We start from the raw sequence: 19,715 nt of genomic DNA, 5'->3' as shown, positions 1-19,715 counted from the left end.
GCTGCCAGCAAATCTGTCACAGCTGTGGCTGGGACTGTCAGCTTCAGAGAGGGTTTACCTTCCAGTTTAGCCCGTTAAAGTGAAAGTCAACAGTTCATAGCTGCACCACCTCATGCTCTCAGCTGCCACGTCTCCCCGCCTGCCTGGGACGTTTGCTGCTAAATATTGATAGACATCTGGAGCACCATTCATCCACCATCAAACTTTGGCGTCCCAGTGAAGTAGGCCCAGCCCTCTCCTCAGTGTGTCACACACTAGCAGACACACATGCAGACAGACGCACATGTACATGAAGGCACCTGGTGTTTGGCATCAGCGCAATGCACGGCCTTGGCCAGAAAATCAAGCCCCTCCAAGATTGGCTGCTGTCTCAAAGGCACAATGTTTTGGCAAATAACTTTTATTGTGATTGGATGAATATGCCTTTGCTTGACAGCTGTATTAATACAGAGTCTACAAAATATTCATAAGCACAGGTGGTTATAAGACTGTGCAGCTCCCCGCCTAACTAAACTCGGTCTGTGCTTCACAAACATTGTTTTGAGAGCAAGGCGATTGATTTTGGAGACGATTTCTTGTTTCTTTGCTGGTTCCTACAAAACAAACCAATGTTTCAGTCCTGTGTCATTGAAGTGGCATTGTTTGTGTTTGCTTTCTAGAGCAGTGGTAGGGGGAAAGACCTGATGTTGGAGAGAAAGGCAAATTTAGGATAAACTGTCGAAATGCATCAGCGGGATTGACAGAGTTTGAGCAGTTCTGTTTTCGCCACCAGCCTCTTCACGTTAGAGAGAGATATTTGTACAGGGTCAGATTGGAAACATGTGTTGTGTGAGCACCATGGAGAGAATGATCCTCCATCTTATTAGTGGGGAACTCGCATAGTACACTACACTGGGGTTTACTAGACACACAAAAGAAAGAGATACAGGAGGAAAAAAAAAAAAACAAGGCTCTTTTGTCTTTTCTTAATTATTCATGCCCGGGAGGGATGCTCTCTCTCCTTTGTTTCTGTCAGCTGACACATGTACAGGTACAACAGTGCATGCAGTGTGTGTGTGTGTTTATATTTTTGTGTTACTCTGTGTTTTTTTTGTTTTGGTTTTTGTTTTTTTTTGTAATTGTTGAGATGCACCAGTTAAATGCATGAATGTCTCTTTGTCTGTGTGTGTCTGTGTGTGTTATCGCCAGACACTATGTCAGTGTCTGTGCACACGGGCGACACGGAGCCAGTCCAGCCACATTGGAAGCAGCAGCTTTTCTCCCCAGTCCAAATCAAAGTGAGGAAGGAAGCACAATGATGAGCCCAGCAGTTTGAGCTGATGGGCTCTTTAAATCCACCACAGACAACAGCAGCTCTGTGACGACCCTGCCCCACGCTCTAATCGCTTCAAATGAAGTCATGAAGGAAATGCAGCACAGCCAGCCTGAGCTCTCCTGTTCCGCAAGGTGCTGCAGCACTTGTTTGTGCAGAATGTCTGGCAATTAAAAATAATTGGGAAGCAGGTTTGCCCGCGAATCTTCCAAGAGTGCCAGTTATGATCTAATGAAGCTTCATTAGGCATGCTGAAAGCTGAGAGCGCCGTATGACAACGGCAATTAGCCAGGATCATAGGCAAAAAATAATCATTAAAAAATACCTCGGCCAAGATTAGCTTTTCACTTAATGACCAATTCATTAGCTAATTGATTTCTTATTAGTTACAGGCAGAGACGACTGTTTGGGGTACTGGTGCTGGTAATTAACAGCATTTACGCCATTAGTCAATTGCCTAATTTTCCAGGAAAACAACTTTGGAGGGGAGCATAGCTGGAGGCTTAGGGCCATTTGCTTTTTGCTCCTCTGCTGTGTTATCTCTTTAATATGGAGAGGGGAATTGTCTTTCAGCTCAGGGGTTGTTAACACGCACTAATACCTACTGATTACTCAGTCATATCATGTGATCCAAGTGTTTGGTGTCTGAATCCATCTGAGACGGGATAGATAGATGAGAGGATATGAGGTAGGGAGAGAGAAATCAGAGGTGATGTAATTAAAAGGAAAACGATCAGGAAATGCGCTACAAGTTTGTTATATTTTATTTGACACTGTTTAGTATATCACATCTGCACTGTTTGCACCTATAGATTACAGGTATTCCAAATGAAATGAGGGGGAATTAGATTAATTATTGCTCTCAGCTGGTGAGGCTGCGGTGGTCGTCTGAAGGGGTCTTCTTCCTTCCATCAGCCCTGAGTTAAAGCAGACGAGGATGGATGGATGAGTAGTGACAGGTGCTCCCTGCCTACAGCAGCTCACTGAGCTTTCAACTGGCAGCTTATAATGACTGTCTGGAGAGAATATAAACCACTTTACTAACATATGGAAAAACACTGAAAATAAAATCTAAAATGTAGCTGTATACCAACATTTTCACAGCTTAGCTAATTACTCCTGATGTCCCGTCTTAGATTTTCCTCAGTCGGAGGGCATTATGTTACGAGCTTATCAATTGTTTGCAAAGTTGCTCCGTTTTAACTGACGGCTGCTCGCGTTCCCTATAATTCCATTCACATGACATTTTGACTGCTTCTGCTAAAAAGAAATTGCACTTTTTATTCCTGTCTGTCTCGTTCCTCCTTGTCCACCTGCACCTGACTGTGATGCATTTACTTTAGACTGCTCACCTTCCAGCGCTAAAAATTCCTTTTTCCTCACCAGTGGCAGTGCTTGTCTGTATGTCCGGCAGATGCCCAAAATGTCAAAGCTGAGGCACGGCGGGATAAGTCAAAAATACTACATGCCAGTCTGAGCTGCACCAAGTGTCTATATGTCATCTGAAGACATTTGAGATCTACAACAAGCAGATTCCAGTTTGATTGTAGTCGCTGCGAGTTCTGGCCTCTGTCTCTTCGCAGGGGAGATGATAGATTTAAAGGGATGAGATGATAGACATGTCTGATAGAAGTGAGGCAGTGATTTGGCCCATCAAAGCCTGCCTTCAGCCAGCATACAGCCTGCGGCACATGCCGGATCAGTCTAACAGCGAACACGCTTGTGCCCTTCTTCTAAACAGGCCATTTGGCATTGTGCAGCTAGTTTGAGTGTTAGATTGTAGGCACTTAATCACTTTATGTGTGCATGTAAGTCTGTCACAAAGGAAGCTAAGAGTATATGTATGTGTAAATGAACAACCTCTCTTCACAGTCCTTAGCTACAGAGGGCAGTCCTGTTTGATCACCCGCTAGCCTTTAAACAGAAAAACAAGCTGCTTCCTCTTCATGTGTCACATCCTAATCTCTGGCATCTGTTCTCCATTCATCCCTTTTCCCTCTGCTCTACCTCTCTGTTTTCCTGGGTAGACCTCTTGTCTATGTTTTCCTCACCTTTTATTCTTATCTGTAAATCTCCCCTCATATCCACCAGCTATCCTTCTGTCTCTCCTCCGTCTCCTCTGTCTGTGTCAGGTCTTTGGCTCTGTTAATTAATTCTAATGAAGTCATCTATCAAGGACTCTTCTTTCCTCAACGCCACAACATAAATCACCCTCTGTAAAAGACGCTATCCCTCTTTCTCCTTCTCTTTTGCTCCCTGCACTACCAGCAGAAAAGAACTCTCTCTCTCTGCAGACCAGGCTTTAATTGTGTGATTGAGAAAGTGTAGCATCACTCCATTAAAGCCAGTCTGCCTCAAATGGCTGCTCTCCGGCTGACACCAGAGGGACCTCTTATAGCCTGCTGTGGTGAGACATGCACATACACACACAAAGCAAGTGACTTAAAACAGACACTTATTGTAAATGGGCCTCATTGGTCTCTGAAGACGTTGTTAACATGTCTGTGGGATGTTCCCCCTGCCAAGAGGGAACTTGATCCATCTCCACATTTACAAAATTAATTTTTATTACAAGCTGTGACTGACTAACACTGCCCAAATTGGAATTTATTTGCTCCCACTACACACAATAGTAATTTCACTGAAAGAACTGACTGGTGTGTTTGTAGTTCTTCTTCTTCTTCTTCTTCGTCTTCTTCTTTTCTATTGAATGAACAATGAAAATTAGAACATTTTCTTCTTATCGTCTCAGGTCACCGTACCGTGTCCCCTCCAAAAACGATGATGCAAACCTGATGCAAGAAAATGCACATGGAAAGCCCAGACATGTCTAAATAATGTATAAATGATACATCTTGTTAGCCTAGACTCGCAGGTTCAGTTGTGTTCTTGTGCACCAAATGATCAATGTCCTCCTATTATCCTCATGCACTCTTTCCAGTTCCATTCCCAATTCTCCCCGCCTCTCCCTGGGTCTTTCATGTTGCCCTCTGGGAGCAAAACAAAACATGGTTTTCTACTGCAAATAAGGAGCTAAAACACCATGTGATCAGTCATGAATTATTTGAATGCTATTGATTTGTATAAACTGTTGCATTTCCCCAGAGTCTTTGACCATAAGAATAACAGCATCTATGTAGGTACTGTATAGGGGGAAAACTGGCATTTTTAATATATAAAAGAAAGAATCCAGTTTTAAGAAGATGTCAGTGATTAAAGAGCAGATTTAAGAGCAAACTAGCTTGTAAGCAAGCGAGAAATATGTGTTTGATTTTCAAGCATTGTCAGTGGATTACTGTGTTTTCCCTGCAAATCTGCACTGCATTTAAGGATATAATATCAATTTCATGCCTTTTTTCCCCCGCACTAAACTAGAGGCCCCAGTGCCCTGTGGGTAGATAGCTGTTAGAGAATACACAAGGAAAAATAACAATCCGAAAAGGAGAACCAACATATTCCCAAAACATCCCACTTGAGTATGAGCTAATCTTCAGCACATTGTGGTATTTTCATGTTGAATTTTTTTTTTTTTGCCCCGAAAGCCTCATTTAGATGGCAGACAAGGCTTTTGAACAGGGAACAGCCTGTAGTCTCTGTGGACTACTGCAGCACGGCAAAAGGACCTAAATGAAGGCACCAGACAATGTAGCAACTATGAGATCCCAGCATTCACAGACAGGCCAGAGAAGTCTAATAAACACACACACACACACGCACGCACGCACACACACACACACACACACACACACACACACACACACACACACACACACACACACACACACACACATACAATCATTGTCATTAGCACCACTGCGAGCTCAAATCTTCTTTGTCCTCACAGAACAGGTTTAAATTTTTCGTACCGGGGAAGAATCCAATTTTCTGTTTCTGTGCAGGAGCGCATCTATACAGCATCTCTGCATTGCTGAATCAGATTCAAGTAAACCACTTTATTGATTTTTTTATTTTTTTTTGCTGTTCCTCTGTCCCTATAGAACCAGATGATGATATTTGGAGTTAAGCGTGGCTCTAAAAAAAAGGCTTTATTCTCATGGAAATTATATTAGAAGCCAGAGGTGTAGTAGTTGGGTTTTAAGTTACATTTTTTAAAGTCACTGTATCGTCTTGGGGCCGGGTATAACATTTGGACAATCGCAGCTGTCATATATCTTAATTTTACTCAAGTGTGCTGCAAAGAAAAGAGGATGGGCGCATGCTAACACACATATCTTTTATTGTCTTTCTTTCTATTATTCACACACATTATTTGTCATGCACAAATAGACAAGAAAGTAAATAAATAATCTAAGTCATCTTGGGACTTTTTTTTTTAAAAATTTTGGGTAGTTGAATTAAATTTGGTAAATGACTCTTCTCGTGAGTGGAAACATTTTTGGCCAACTTACAGGGGGTGAGATTTGCATTTAGGCTCATCCCTCCATTCACACACGAGGGAATAGTTTGCAGAGGGAGCAGGTTGAAGCAGTGCTGTGGCATTTTACTGGAGTCAAGAATTGTGTCCAGGCAGGCGGTGGCTGCCCTGACCCTCTCAGTATTCCCTGCTCCTTCTCTGCCAAATGTGAATATTGACAGCCCAGAGGGATTCAACCCCTCACACGTGCTTCACAGAGCTCTAAAGCAGTTCACTTCTAATATTTAAATGATGACCAGATGTGTAAATTTGATCTATGATCAATGGGGGCAACACAATCCTATTTTGCTCTTTGCTTTGCATTGCTATAGTATGTCCCCACTTTATCACCCTCTCTTCCACACTGTCTCCTTATCCTCTCTCCCTCCCCCTTTCTCCCCTCTCTCTCTGTCTCTCTGTCTCTCTGTCTCTGCTCTACACCAGCCAGCACAGACTCATTTAAGTCTGCTGATGTCTTGATAATGTTCTTCACGAGCAGGTAGAGAAGGAATTCCTCAGCTACCTGACTGGCAAGAAATGGACGATCAGGAGATGACTAGGTTTATGGACAGTAAGAGACAGTGCTCCTTTCATCCTGCAACTGGCAATAAGTGTTCTGTTAGTTCAGTTTATCACTTGAAAAAAAAATCCTTGTTTAATTGCCATTAAACTAATACTAATACATGTTAATAATATGTGATCATATTAATAATATAAAAGAAAGAGCTAATGATCAAATGTAATTGAAATTATGTTAATAGAAAATAGGTGCTTGTATTGATTACAATACACATGATCAAAAAAAGAAATATAAAAAAGTCTAAATTTAAAAACAACAAATTACTGCATAATAATAATAATAATAATAATAATAATAATAATAATAATAATAATAATAATAATAATGCTTTACCTTATACCTTACCACACAGTGGCCCTCATTTGTCTCAGCCACATTGGCTAAAATAACGACACCTGAACCGATAATAATTAAGTTACTGGATAGTTAAAAAAAAAAAATTTACGTTTTCCCTCGTAAAGCAGGAAAGGAGGGGGTGTTTGAATCGTGGGGAATGAACGGCAAGTGAAGCTATGATTGAGGCCCCTTTAAGAGTTCTTTTTTTTTTTGGCCACTAAACTGTAGCGACACCATCGTTGGTGCGTAAAGAGCATCCCTCCTGGATTTCTTCTGATATTCCTCCAGGCTGCAGCTGATTGGCCAACACATGCCTCATGTCTGTCAGATTACATGCGGAAACATTTCTGTGGAATAAATATTTAGAGAAAGTGGGGCTGAGAAATCTGCCTTTGCTTCAGTTATTGTTTATTCAGCAGAAACAATAAAGTGGAATAAAAACGTGGTGAAACATTAAGTAGATACATGCATGCGCGGTGCTCTAAGTTGTCTTATTTTAATTGGGCGCTGTGCTCGTCATTCATATTAAACAGGCACTGCCTATAGGCCCTCTGGCAACATGTTTTCCTTTATTATTCTGCAAGAATCTTTTGTTTCACTGAGAAAATATTAAATAAATTTTGGTGATGAATAAACTAATCAAAATGCTTACAAAAAGTGCTAGAGAATACTATATTTCTAGTGATTGGTTTAAAATGTTAGACTTATTTTTTTATTTCTGCATGTACATATAGCCTCAAATCCAACATAAATATAATTTAAATTACGAAATAAACAAATAAAAATAAATGGTGCCTTTTTAAAAAAAAACAAAAACCTCAAAGTTTGATGGAAGACGCAAGTCGTGCGTAAAAGTTGAATATCTCCTTTAATTCCAGTTTTGAAAGCCCTCTTGGTGTATTATTTCGTTACAGACACGTGCGCCTTTTGTAAACCCCACTTTATTGTGGGATGATATCGAGGCACACGACTGGGAGCGCAGATTTGCGTCTTAAAGAGGATTTAGGTCTATTAACAACAAAAGGCGCAGTTCATGGAACAAGGGAGAGACCTCGACTTGTGCGTCAGCCGCAGTGATGTGAAGCGGGCTCACTGATAAATGGAGAGACATCAAACCGAGTCATTAGAGAGCTGAGATATGAGACTTTCACTGTGGCGGGCCGCTCAGGGCGGCAGACCCAGGGGATCACACTCTTCTCCCGGCCTTTTGTGTTTGTGTGCTGGACTGATGAACGACTTAGATAACGTTAAGCCATTATGGGCTCACTTATTCCCATGAAAAAGAGGGCACATTTTTTCACTGCTGATATCTATTGATTTCAATTCCGTATCTGTAAACGGAAACCGCAACGGATTCCACGTGAATACTCCAAAGGGACCCGAATTTAGAAAAGCCAAATATTAATTACAGCATTATCCGATAATTGTGTATCTGTTGCTGTTAAATGTTGGCTGTGTTTTCTTGTATGCATTTACATGATAATACACTCATCTGCAGAAGGCAGTGGAAAATAACTTCAAAACAAAAAGAAAATAAATTCTGGCTGCACTCATTTTTGAAGAAAATAAAAGCTTGGTGATTATTTATTTTTTTTCAGACATTACTTGGACATAATTAACGTCTCTTGTAATTTTCACTGGCTCAGCGTCAGTCACCAATCATTTTGAAGCAATTCCGTATATTTCCAACGAACTAACAACTTTATAATGCTGATTATTTGCTGATTCCCACCCTGCACGCCTTTTGCTCTCAGAACTGTGTGCTACATTAATTCCACTTCAGACTGGTCCAAAAAGCTGATAAACCAGAAGCTATAGGTGGACCCAGGCTTGCACAGATACAGGTTCAAACACATTTGTCAACAAACGACAAGAAAATCAAAGCGAAATTCCGCAAACCCTGCATTTGTATCTCCTAATCGCGTTAATTAAATTTTCGCCGAATTAATTAGACATAACAGCCATATACAGCCTCCTCACAGGAGTGAGCCACCATAGGCATTTTAATGACCCCGTAATTCAATTAACCGCCTCCATCAGTTCCATCATTGATTTGTGGAAGAAGAAGAAGAAGAAAAAAAAAGCTGCTGAAAGTTGAATTCTGCAAAGTCGAGCCGGCCTGTAATTGCTCGAGACACAGAGATCCGAGGGAAGAAGGGGTGGGGGCGCTGGGCTGAGGTGGCCGTGTATAAATAGTGTGCTCTCAAATACACAGTCACAACAGCAGGAGTGATCTCACCTCCTCTCCACCCCTTCTATCTATCGCTGCTGCCAGCCTCCTAAAAGAGCGTATCCGTGAGCAGTATACTGGTATATAGAGACCGTATATGCCGAGAATTCACGGTGGATTTCCCTGACGAGGACCACTACTGAGCGACAGAGCTGACCATGGAAGAACTTACGGCATTCGTGTCGAAATCTTTCGATCAGAAAAGCAAGGAGAGCAGCAAAGAGAGTATCACGTACAGGGAAGTTTTGGAGAGCGGCTTGACAAGGGCGAGGGAGCTGGGCAGCCCGGAGACAAATCTGCAGGACATTACGGAGGGCAACCACTGCCCGGTGCATCTGTTCAAGGACCACGTCGAGCTGGAGAAGGAGAAACTGAAGGACTTTAATGTTACGAGGGCGACAGAGGGTAAGGTTTTCATTTTCATTTTAAGAAACGCTCCCTCCCGTGTGATGTCGGGGAAAAATGTCTCAAGTTCAGCTGTCTTTTATCCGGAGCGACATATTTTTATTTTAAGCCTACAGATCCACGCGCAAAACAAAAAGCCGAATTTACGGAACCATTTACACGCGTTTAGTTAATGTAGATCCCCAAAGTTAACACATTAATCTGTTATTGTAATGATAATTTTACAAAGCAGGAGGCGGGCCCTTCGCCTGACCATCGCTTTAACTATTTAATGATCCTTTCCAAGAGAAAGGGGAAAAAAAAATATACAGTAACATTTGTTATATAAAATATAATCTTATGGAAGATCTCATGTTTAAGTTTAGCTTTATTTTGATTACAATGTAACATTTCATGCCAGACTTAAGGTGTCTGGCAACTACCTACTTTAAGTCAGCACTGCACTGTATTTTCTTTTGCCTTTATTATTAGTATATTTTGTGTTCTTGGGGGCATTTTACATTCCAGCAGGCATTATTTAAAAGCTTAACAATAATGTAATTGTGATGCAGTATCTTCTTATAAACCTATAGCCTGTAGGATTGCCGATTGCCATGCACCCTTAGACTGTACACTCTGTAGTAGCACTAAATCTTTGTTCAGCTGCAAAATCGTGTGTAAATTCAAAAATTAAACAGATCTGCCTTAAAAAAAAAAAGCACATTATTTATTGCCTGCTTATGAAGTAGCATAAAACAGCAGCACAGGCCTGCTTTCACTCAGCAGTCAGACAATGTGCAGTGGAGAGAAAACTGTGATTTAGTGGACTTGTTTCTATATTTATCCTGTAAGAAGAGCAGGAAAAAAAAGGGGGGGATCAGCATTATGGCGCAATAATCAGCCTTATATTTTACATTAAATCTGTCTTTTATTTTTATTATTATTATTTTGTCTGGAGGAGAATAAAGTGATCGGATTTTATATATAAGTTAATGGCTTTCATTTGTGAGAAAAAAAAGCTGTTCGGCGTCAGCAAACTACAAACAGTAAAATAAGACTGAACAGGCCATTAATTACAGCAGTTGTCAACTGTGTTGCTAAAATTAACACTGATAACTCTTAATAGTAGCCTGTATAGGCTGTTCTATTTTTATCAGGCTATAGTGTACTGTCAGCTATGCAACGTAATGGTGTGATTGAATTTTGAAAAATTGTGTTGGCTGATGACGTTTGTGTATTTCCTGAAATAACCTCAGTCTGTTTTATGGAGGTGAGTAATTAGGCCCAACTCTTCTCCGTTTATTTCTCTGCTCTTTAAATCGTTTATACCCTTATTAGGCTTCCATATTGACTGATTTACTTTCATTACGGCACTGACATTACATGCTGACTTATGGAGGCTGGGAATGCAGCCACAGGCCTCTCTATAGAAGAACTAGGCTGTGTAATGTGTGTGTGTGTGTTCGTGTGTGTGTTGCTGTCAAAGTGCCAGGCCTAAGGCCCCCTGTCAGGGCCCAGCGTTGACTACATGGAGGGATCCGTAATTTGCACTTTGCAATGTGCATGTTCGTGGGTGTGTTATTTATTTTATTTATTTATTTATTTTTGCGTGGAATACGTGTGTATGCACCTTTTAGAAAATATCCCGATTTTAAACGAATCTTTCACCTTTTGTTTTTTTCCCACCCGTGGGCCGTTTAACAGGGATATATGAGTGTAAGGAGAAAAAGGAGGACGTGAAGTCCGAGGATGAAGACGCACAGGGCAAACTGAAGCAGCGGAGGAGTCGCACTAACTTCACCTTGGAGCAGCTCAACGAGCTGGAGCGGCTCTTCGACGAGACGCATTACCCGGACGCCTTCATGAGAGAGGAGCTGAGCCAGAGGCTGGGACTGTCCGAGGCCAGAGTGCAGGTGAGGATTTCCCTCATAGGTTCCCCGTTTTCTTCGTACTCACGTATGTGGTGCCACTGTGTGAGGAGCAGTCGAGAAGCTTTGCTGATAATATTCCTGCAGGGGCCCGCGCTATCTGGCCGCGGTTGTAGCATGAAAATATTTCTGGTGTTGTTAAACAACACTTGTAAGACGCTGTGTAGGTTCATACGTGTGTGGGTGATTTGTTCAGTGGCATCACTGCTTTGTGGGAAATGTGTCAGTGATATTGGTCAGCCCTTGATTTGTTCTCCAAGGAAACACTGCTATAACTAAGTGAAAAATTAAAAACCCAAATATTATTAATTATTAAGGAGGGGAACCAGATCACATGGATCTGTCTTGAAATCATTTGGTTATAAAACACATCATAAAATCGGAAGAATACATTATACAACTATGCAGTCATTTTGTATCCTCCCTCTTTTTTCCATAAACCTTTCTGCTGTGTTTGGCCTCACACTGAGCATGTTTCTGGATCTTTTAAAAATTGACTGAACGAACGAACGACTGCGTGAGCCACGTGTGGCGTTTAAATCATTAGAAAAAAAAAAGGCGAGCTTTTTATCTGGTTTCTTTTAGAATATAAACAGGTCACCGTGTGTGTCCTGAACCATGCAAAAAATAAATAAATAAAAACAGAAGAATAAAAGGGTAGAAGCTCATTAGTTTACTGGCAGCTTGACCTTACAAACTTGACAGATAAATGATCCAGCTTGTTAGTGAAAAAGCTCCAAGTCTGAAATATTGCTATAATATTCCTTTGGGGATTTATAAAGTCCTGTCTAGCTATGACTTTTTTTTCTCTCTGGTGTCTTAATATTCCTACAGCAAGACAGTTTTGCTTTGACATTTATAAAAGTAAAAAAAAAAAAAAAAAAAAGACTGCACAATTGCTATAGATTTAATGATTTATTTTATGTATCTGGATTTAACCAAAGGGAAATATTCAGTCTACATGCTTCACCATGCTCCCTTTGTGATACATTTAACAAGTAGCATACATTTGCCATTTTTAAAAAAGTGTATGTTTAATAAAGATTCATGTCCTGTACAAATGCTATAAACCGCCCGGGATGTAGCCTAAGAGCCAGCTGAACTTGCAGCGGTAGGCCTGTGGAGCCTACAGCCTCCGATCCGAGCATCCTTGCGGGTGGTAAAAAAAAAAAAAATCCAGCCAGTGATTAAAATGAATGAAGAGCCTGAATGGCTGCTTCAGGGGACGCGCTCTTATGTCAACTCGTATCGCTCCTCATTTTCTTTGTAATATCTGCCATTGGCTTGATGTAGTGTCCCCATAAAAACAGATTAGAAATAATTCAATTCTGGGCCAACTCTGCTGCTGTTCAGCTATATCTAATCGGATGAATAAGCCGCATCATAGAGCTTTATAAGCCCACCGATTACCTTTTTTTCTGAGCGGAGCATTGGCGGACTTAGTTGACAGCAGTACACTCCGATTATCGCTAATAAAGTGCGTTCATTAAAATTATTTATGGTGGAAATACGACTGATAAAGACTGGCTGTGTGTGTGTGTGTATATGTGTGTGTATATATGTGTGTGTGTGTGTGTGTGCGCTCGTGTGTTTCATATGGTCAAATGGACACTCAGAAGCTACCGATGCTCTCTTTTGGGGAAGAAAAAAAAAAAAGAAAGAAAGAAGCATTTTAAGAGTCTTTTTTGAGGGGCACCGGGACGTGTTTGCTCCAGATTTAGTGAGAGTGAATTGTAGCAGGGCTGTTACAGGCTGTGAACCTGCGCTCCGAGCAGCTGTCAATGAATCTAATTGAAAGTTATGAGAGCTTGGTGAGGAGCAGGCAGTAATTCAGTTAGGACTAATATCTTTGGGTTTCTGGCGCGCTGCTAAATTAAATGTCATTATTCACTGTCTCTAATAAAAAATCAAAAAGGAAATGAGATTAGGGTATTTGTGAAGCGCATCATTGAGTGGCCCTTAATGAAGAAATAACTGTCTGAACCAGTGTAGTTCACTTTGCTTAACATACTGGCACGTAATTGGAATTGATCTCGGGCCCGTCTAATATTAGCCTTGATTTATCTGAGGGATTACTGTGCGTCTATGCAAAATCACCTGGGATTTTCATAAACACCTTTTCTAGCATCATTTACCGCTGTAGAGCTAATAACTCACGGCATAAACAATAATGAAAACGTGCAGTATATATATATATATATCTTTAGGCCTAAATAATAATAGCAATAATAAAAATAATAATATAATAAATTGTATGTACTCTATGTGGAGAAGATTTACATGAGCTTGCCAAAGTATTGACAGGGCGTCTCAGTTCTGTGATATTATTGTAAAATTATATTTGTATAATACTGTGTGGAGCAGAGAGCAGTAGATTTGTATTTTCGCGTCACTTTTATCTCCTGCTCGCTCTGACTCGGTCCCTAATGGACGGTTTATCGACTGCCCTGTTATTGCAGTCCAGTCGACAACAAATGTTGCACGTAGCTCCTCAGCTTAAAAACAGCGTCACGGCGCCCTGAGTGGTCGTCACCATCGTCAGTCTGCGCCCTTTGTGGTCCGCGACCGGTCGCTAATTTCGCATCTGTAAATGATAATCATTGCGGGGTCGAAGGGGAGGGGAGATAATGTTATTCAACGAGGCAAATTAAGTTGATGGTGATTAACAGTAAGGCCCGCAGCCTGCAGCTTCAAAGGCAGTCAGCAAATTGGAAGGTAGTTAACGACATTTTTTAAAGGATCTTAACGAAATAGCATCCTAGTATTCTCGTATTGTGAGATTTTAGATCGTTTTTTTTAAACAACAATCTAACACCATGTCTTTGTTAAAGTGATAGTGAACATTATCAAGTTTTCTTTTTTCAAGCTGCATATATCTTTAAATTTATTTTGCTTCATTTATATCCCATCAGTCTGTATCCCCCCCCCCCCCCCCCCCCTTTTCAAACTATTATAATTTATAGTTATTTTGTGCACGCATCTGAATGAGGTTTTATTTGCCTGTGTGCTTTCCCTTATTTATATTTGATTGGTTACAAATAATTAGCTCATCCATTTATGACAATTTAATTTCATGCTTTAGATATGACAATAAATTGTATATAAATTTGCATTTTTTTTGGTAACATTGTATGTATTCTGATCATTGATTATCTTTTTGAATTGCAGGTTTGGTTTCAGAACAGAAGAGCGAAATGCAGAAAACAAGAAAACCAGATGCACAAAGGTGAATGTCATTTTTTCCACTTTATTTTGCCTATTAATATTATTATTATCGTATTTATCATTGATTACATTTTGAACACAATTTCACCGTTTTTGACTGCATGTGTAAAAAGTTGTGACCTCCTCATCTCACATAACAACAACTGTCTGGCTGTCTGACAGACATCTTTCCCTTCTCTCCAGGTGTTATCCTGGGCAGCGGCAGTCCCCTTGACGCATGCAGAGTAGCACCCTATGTCAATATGGGTGCCCTCCGGATGCCCTTCCAACAGGTAGGCCATGTTTTCATATTTGCGGAAACTGACAAAGCTCAAAAAATATAGAAACATCCGCTCAAGAACCGCAAACTTAAAACAGGCTCAAATGAAGAAAAAGTTTTAAAAATCCAGTGGTGACAAGTGATTTGCCATCTTTAAAAACAAGTCAAGCAAATGAAAAGTTGCAATGAGGTCGTTTTGCGCTTTGGATATGTGGTGGAATTGGTGTCAGAGTAGGCCTTCTATATTTGTACATCCACATGCATGTATAAGCCATGTGTTGCTAATAGATTCAAGTGATGAAAGAGTGCATACGTGGAGGAGGGGGACGAGGGGGGACTCAGACCTCAGTGCACCTCTCACCTCCTGGCTGCATGGAGAAGGTTGGTCCGTACAGGGAGAGAAAAGGTGGACAGACATTTGATCTGCTGCTATCTACGTTTGCGTCCTGGTTGCTGTGTTGTCTGCTTGACCCTCGTGAAAAGCAACGGCCTAATTAAGCCAACAGTGCGGCAGGCGTGAGCACATAAAAGAGATGATGAAAGCGGGGAATGAAGTGGGCTCTGATGGATATTGGCGTTGAGCTGCACTGGCAGGGGTGGAGGCTTGAGGCCTGCATACTGAGAGAGGCACGTTGCATGAAGTTGAAACACGCACTAGGCATGCATAGACTCAGATATTACAATGCTGCATACGCATTTAAAACGAGGAGATGGCTAGTGGTTTAGATGGGTAAGGTCATGACCTCTCTGTCAACAACACTAGCAACAAGGAAGTAAAGGGAAAAACCATCAAACCCGTCTTTTAAAGCTATGCAAAGTTTCCGTGTGTTGCAAATGTTCATTTGCACACAGATAAAAGCAGGTCAAAAAGACACAAATACTCTGAACCTTCATCACCTGTTATTTTTTCAGGGATGGATCAATTTCTGTCATAACCCACAAAATCAAGTTTTGTAACGCTGATTTTGGTTTTCCAGCTACTACACTGTGTAATCAGTCGCTTTCACACCGTACAATTGGAAATTATCAGTCATGGCTGCAGTTTGCTCCCTGCTTTTTTTTTTTTTTGGTAAACGCAATACGTGGAAAAATTTGTTGTTTGCAGAAGGTTTTGTTTTGCATGCCACTGCAGCGCTTAGCAACTATAAACTTGTGGTTTAAATTAATTTTCCCTTTCATTTAACAACACCCGACTTAAATCTCTTTTGGTATTTTTATAATAAAATACAACTAAAAATAATATTTAGTCAACTTAAAACTTTGACTTTCTATCGTGCTATTTTGGTTGGAGAAGAAAGCTAGAAATACTTTAGTTTTCCCACTTCTTCCTGTGGTGTTTGAAACACGAGACATGGCAACAGGCTCAGCTCTCTCCCTCTGAAGTAAGCGGATGCTTAATTTTCACCTACTTCTTATAAAATAATTGCCAAGAATGTGAAAACTGATATCCTATGCTCCTTATGGTTTTTTTTCTTCCTCTTGACTCAGGGATATGTCTGGATAAATATTTATAACTCCAAATATGTGAATATCTTTTTAGTGCAAAATTGTTTATTTATGCAATTGAATACATAATCAGGATAACAAGACTGCATATTTCCAAGGGTATAACGGAGTCCTCAGTCTGAATTAAACAAATCTGTTCTGGGTCCTAGAAAGACTTTGATTCTAGATGATTAAATTGGATGTGGTGTCTGAGAGCAATGTATGATTCATTAACTTTTAGAATAGCTGACATGAAAAAAGGGCTAAAGCGCAGAGTGCAGCCCTTAACTATTTTCATAGAAAACACACTGTAAGCAACAGCTTTGAGGGGGTAACATTTGAGGGGGAATTTAATAGTGTCAAACTGTGAAACCTAAATCCTCTCTTCACACACACACACACTGAGGGGCTCATGCTGACTTTATATTTTTGCTGCTCTGCAGGTCCAAGCACAGCTCCAGTTGGAAGGGGTCACCCACTCCGCCCACTCCCACCCCCACCTGCACCCTCACCTGGCCGCTCACGCTCCCTACCTGATGTTCCCACCCCCTCCCTTCGGACTACCAATTGCGTCTCTCGCCGACTCGGCCTCAGCGGCGGCGGCAGTGGCAGCGGCCGCCAAAAGCAACAGCAAGAACTCGAGCATCGCCGACCTGCGACTCAAGGCAAGAAAACACACCGAGGCTCTGGGACTCTGACCCCACCGGGCTGCCCCTCCGCTCGCCTGATGCCCATAATCGCCTCTCACACAAGACTGAGCCTGTGAAAGGGCCGTGACACTCACAGCTAAAACTAAAATAAACAAAAACACTGAGTGAGAATGAAAGAGAGGAACACATACAGAGAGGGGGGAGAGAGAGTGTGTGTGAGAGAGAAAGGGGGAGAACAGTGGAGGAAGAAAATAAAAAAAGAAGGAGGGAGCGAGAAAATTGTCACAAAACCAGCTGCCAAAACAAACCACTTGTAGAGAACGGTAATTAAATACCAATGAAATCACCTTTTACTTTTCGCCCAACAGGCAGGACTTCTGCGGGGCCAGTGGCTCAGTCCACTCCAGGCACAGATCACATCCCAAGGACCGTACAAACACATGTGGATGTCTGTCTGAGGGCCGGGCCGGGGCCCATCAGACCAGAAGATGTTAGAACAAAGCAAACTGGCAGGCAGCAGCAGGGCCAAAAGCAGAGCCTCGCTGACACTGGCTGCCGCCATGTTGACAATGCAAAGGGTTGAGCTTGGGAGGGGGGGGGAAACAGACCCAAACACCACCTCACCGAGGCATTGGAACAGCTCTCATCTTCACCCCCCCCACCCCACTCCTCTCAGAAAAGAAAGAAGAAAACATTAAAAAAAAAAAAAAAAAAAGGCCATATTTGTCTCCAACCACTGTGTTCCCTGCTGCTGCCAAGTGCATGAGCTCTAATGGAGGACCGTTCTGGGACTGGTTTCCATCCGCACCTGACATTAACGCTCGACAGCTGTTTTAAACACTGCCATACAACATGCCCCCAACACCTTCAAAGTCAAAGGTCTCCATTACAGTCTGATATCTTTCTTTTGATGGACTTATGCTATAATAAAAGCAACAAATCCTTTTTTTTTTGTTAGCTGCAGAGGGGAGAGACGTTACTCAGTGTTGTCGGGCATGTGTTGGCGAGTCTTGGTTCGCATTTCTCCTCAAAGTGTGCTCTCTCTCTGTCTTTATTGTTTTGTTTTGTTTTTTTCCCCTTTCTGTTTGTTGTGTTTGTATTTTGGGTAAAGAAGTGAAGATCGCCTTTGCACTTCAGGTCTCGTACGTGGGTGTTTACAAATGGCACTACAAGCAGATACTACTTTACTAATTAAAGGGGGAGCTGGGTTTGATCAGCAAAAAGATAAAGGGTATAAATGGGATTTTTTTTCTTTCTTTTTTTGTAATTCTGAAAAATATGAAGAAAGCATCAGTCAAACTGAAATGCAATGGTGTGCAGTTTAAGTGCAATACTGTAAATAGCAAAAAAAAAAAAAAAGAAGTAAAAACAGCTAGCAGTTAGTCCCCAATGATAAAGAGACCCAATGATTTTTTTTTGTTGTTTTTCATGCACTGTTGGAGTGTTGAAATGTCTTCGCCAAACACACCAGTTTATCTACGGCAGTGTATATTTTCTTTAGTTTGAGAGAAACCCCCCCCCTTACAAACCAGGTGCCATATCCCGCATAACCTCCTATGTGTTCAAACAATTTTCTATACATCAGGCACAGCTGTTTGAGGAAGACACGAGCACATTTTCTGGATGCAGCAGAAATTAGGGTAAAGTAAAAGAAACTCTCTTAACTACCCCACTGACATTTCGAAAAACGTGTTTGCTTTTTGGATTTTGGAAAAGGATTTATCACCGAATCAAAAAAAAAAAAAAAAAAAAAATCAACACTCTAACCAAGCAGTTGTTTATGATACAATTAGTTTAATTTTGCATGTTATGTGATTTTTCTTTTTTCATCCTCAATTTCCTTGATAAATTCAGAGTGCGTTTTACAAATTGTTCCAGACAAAACATTTGGATTAAATTCAGTTTATTTTGACAACCTTTTATACACTGCTGTCAGAGCTGTGCTAAATATGTAGATCCGCTTCAGGTCTCCAAACGACATTTTCTATCTTAACAGACCTCCATTTAGAAATGTTTATTAATGTCTCCATTTTAAATTAAGCATATGGGTGTTTTATTTATTATTTTGTTTGAAAGTTTATGAAAGATTAAATAGTTGAACTTACAAGTGTACATTTTTACATGGCTTTGCATTTATTTTTGTATGTTTTTATTAAGTGTTTCATTTGAATTAGGGCGGGGTGTGGCTGTAGTACATTGTTTGCCTAAAAAAAAAGAAAAGAAAAAGAAAATGTAGCGTGTCCGAGTTTACAAACATTTCAGGGACGGTTGAATTTAACAATACTCCATGGAATTTGTTGTACCCATTAAAATGATTACCATTTCATATGCAAGCATGCCTAAACATGAATCATCGTACGGTTTGTTTTTCCCCTTTTGAGTCACAAAATATGAATGTACATCTTGTACAAGTAAACTATCAATAAAGTTATAAATATTTGTACATGAGTTTTAAAAATGCTGTTATCACTTTTTAAACGTCCTGAAAACCTGCGGTTTTGTACGCAGAGTAACACACGGCTGCTGGGAGACTTGGTAATTTTCTGTACACTAGAATACAAACAACACTACAATCTTCATAAATTACTTGGCTACACAGTGCTAACCATGTTTCCAAGATAATAACAACAGCCCGCGACTAAACCCCCTTCCCCAATGTTCTGGGTATTTGCGTCATGCTCCCTTCGTGCCTCACATCATGTTGCGGCTGATCCTCAACAACAGTCTCAATCTGTGGATCAATATCAATATCGGTCTACAGTTGACATTCACGCAGACTCCATGTTAGCCGGTCCAGCTCTTCACATTCAATCTGTGCCACACACCAGCAGAGAAAATTGAGCTGCTATAAAATCCAGATGCAACCCGTTTTTCTGGAGCCTCCTGCGCGGTACATCTCTCTCACAGTGTTT

General features: G+C 40.9%; 1 protein-coding gene across 1 annotated transcript; it reads left to right on the top strand.

Moving 5' to 3' along the window:
- Positions 1–8,875: 8,875 nt before the first annotated feature.
- shox (shox homeobox) lies at positions 8,876–19,196 on the top strand. Its single transcript, XM_030758446.1, is given in 7 exon segments — positions 8,876–9,277; positions 10,961–11,169; positions 14,353–14,410; positions 14,593–14,681; positions 16,597–16,674; positions 16,677–16,818; positions 17,172–19,196. Coding segments are annotated over 7 exon segments (1,038 nt in total). The 5' UTR covers positions 8,876–9,030; the 3' UTR covers positions 17,387–19,196.
- Positions 19,197–19,715: the final 519 nt, after the last annotated feature.

This window comes from Archocentrus centrarchus, chromosome 21 (genome assembly GCF_007364275.1).
Source record: "Archocentrus centrarchus isolate MPI-CPG fArcCen1 chromosome 21, fArcCen1, whole genome shotgun sequence".
In the NCBI taxonomy this organism is placed as follows: domain Eukaryota; kingdom Metazoa; phylum Chordata; class Actinopteri; order Cichliformes; family Cichlidae; genus Archocentrus; species Archocentrus centrarchus.
Note: the sequence above shows the minus strand (reverse complement) of the source record. Positions and strands in the feature narration are given on the sequence as shown.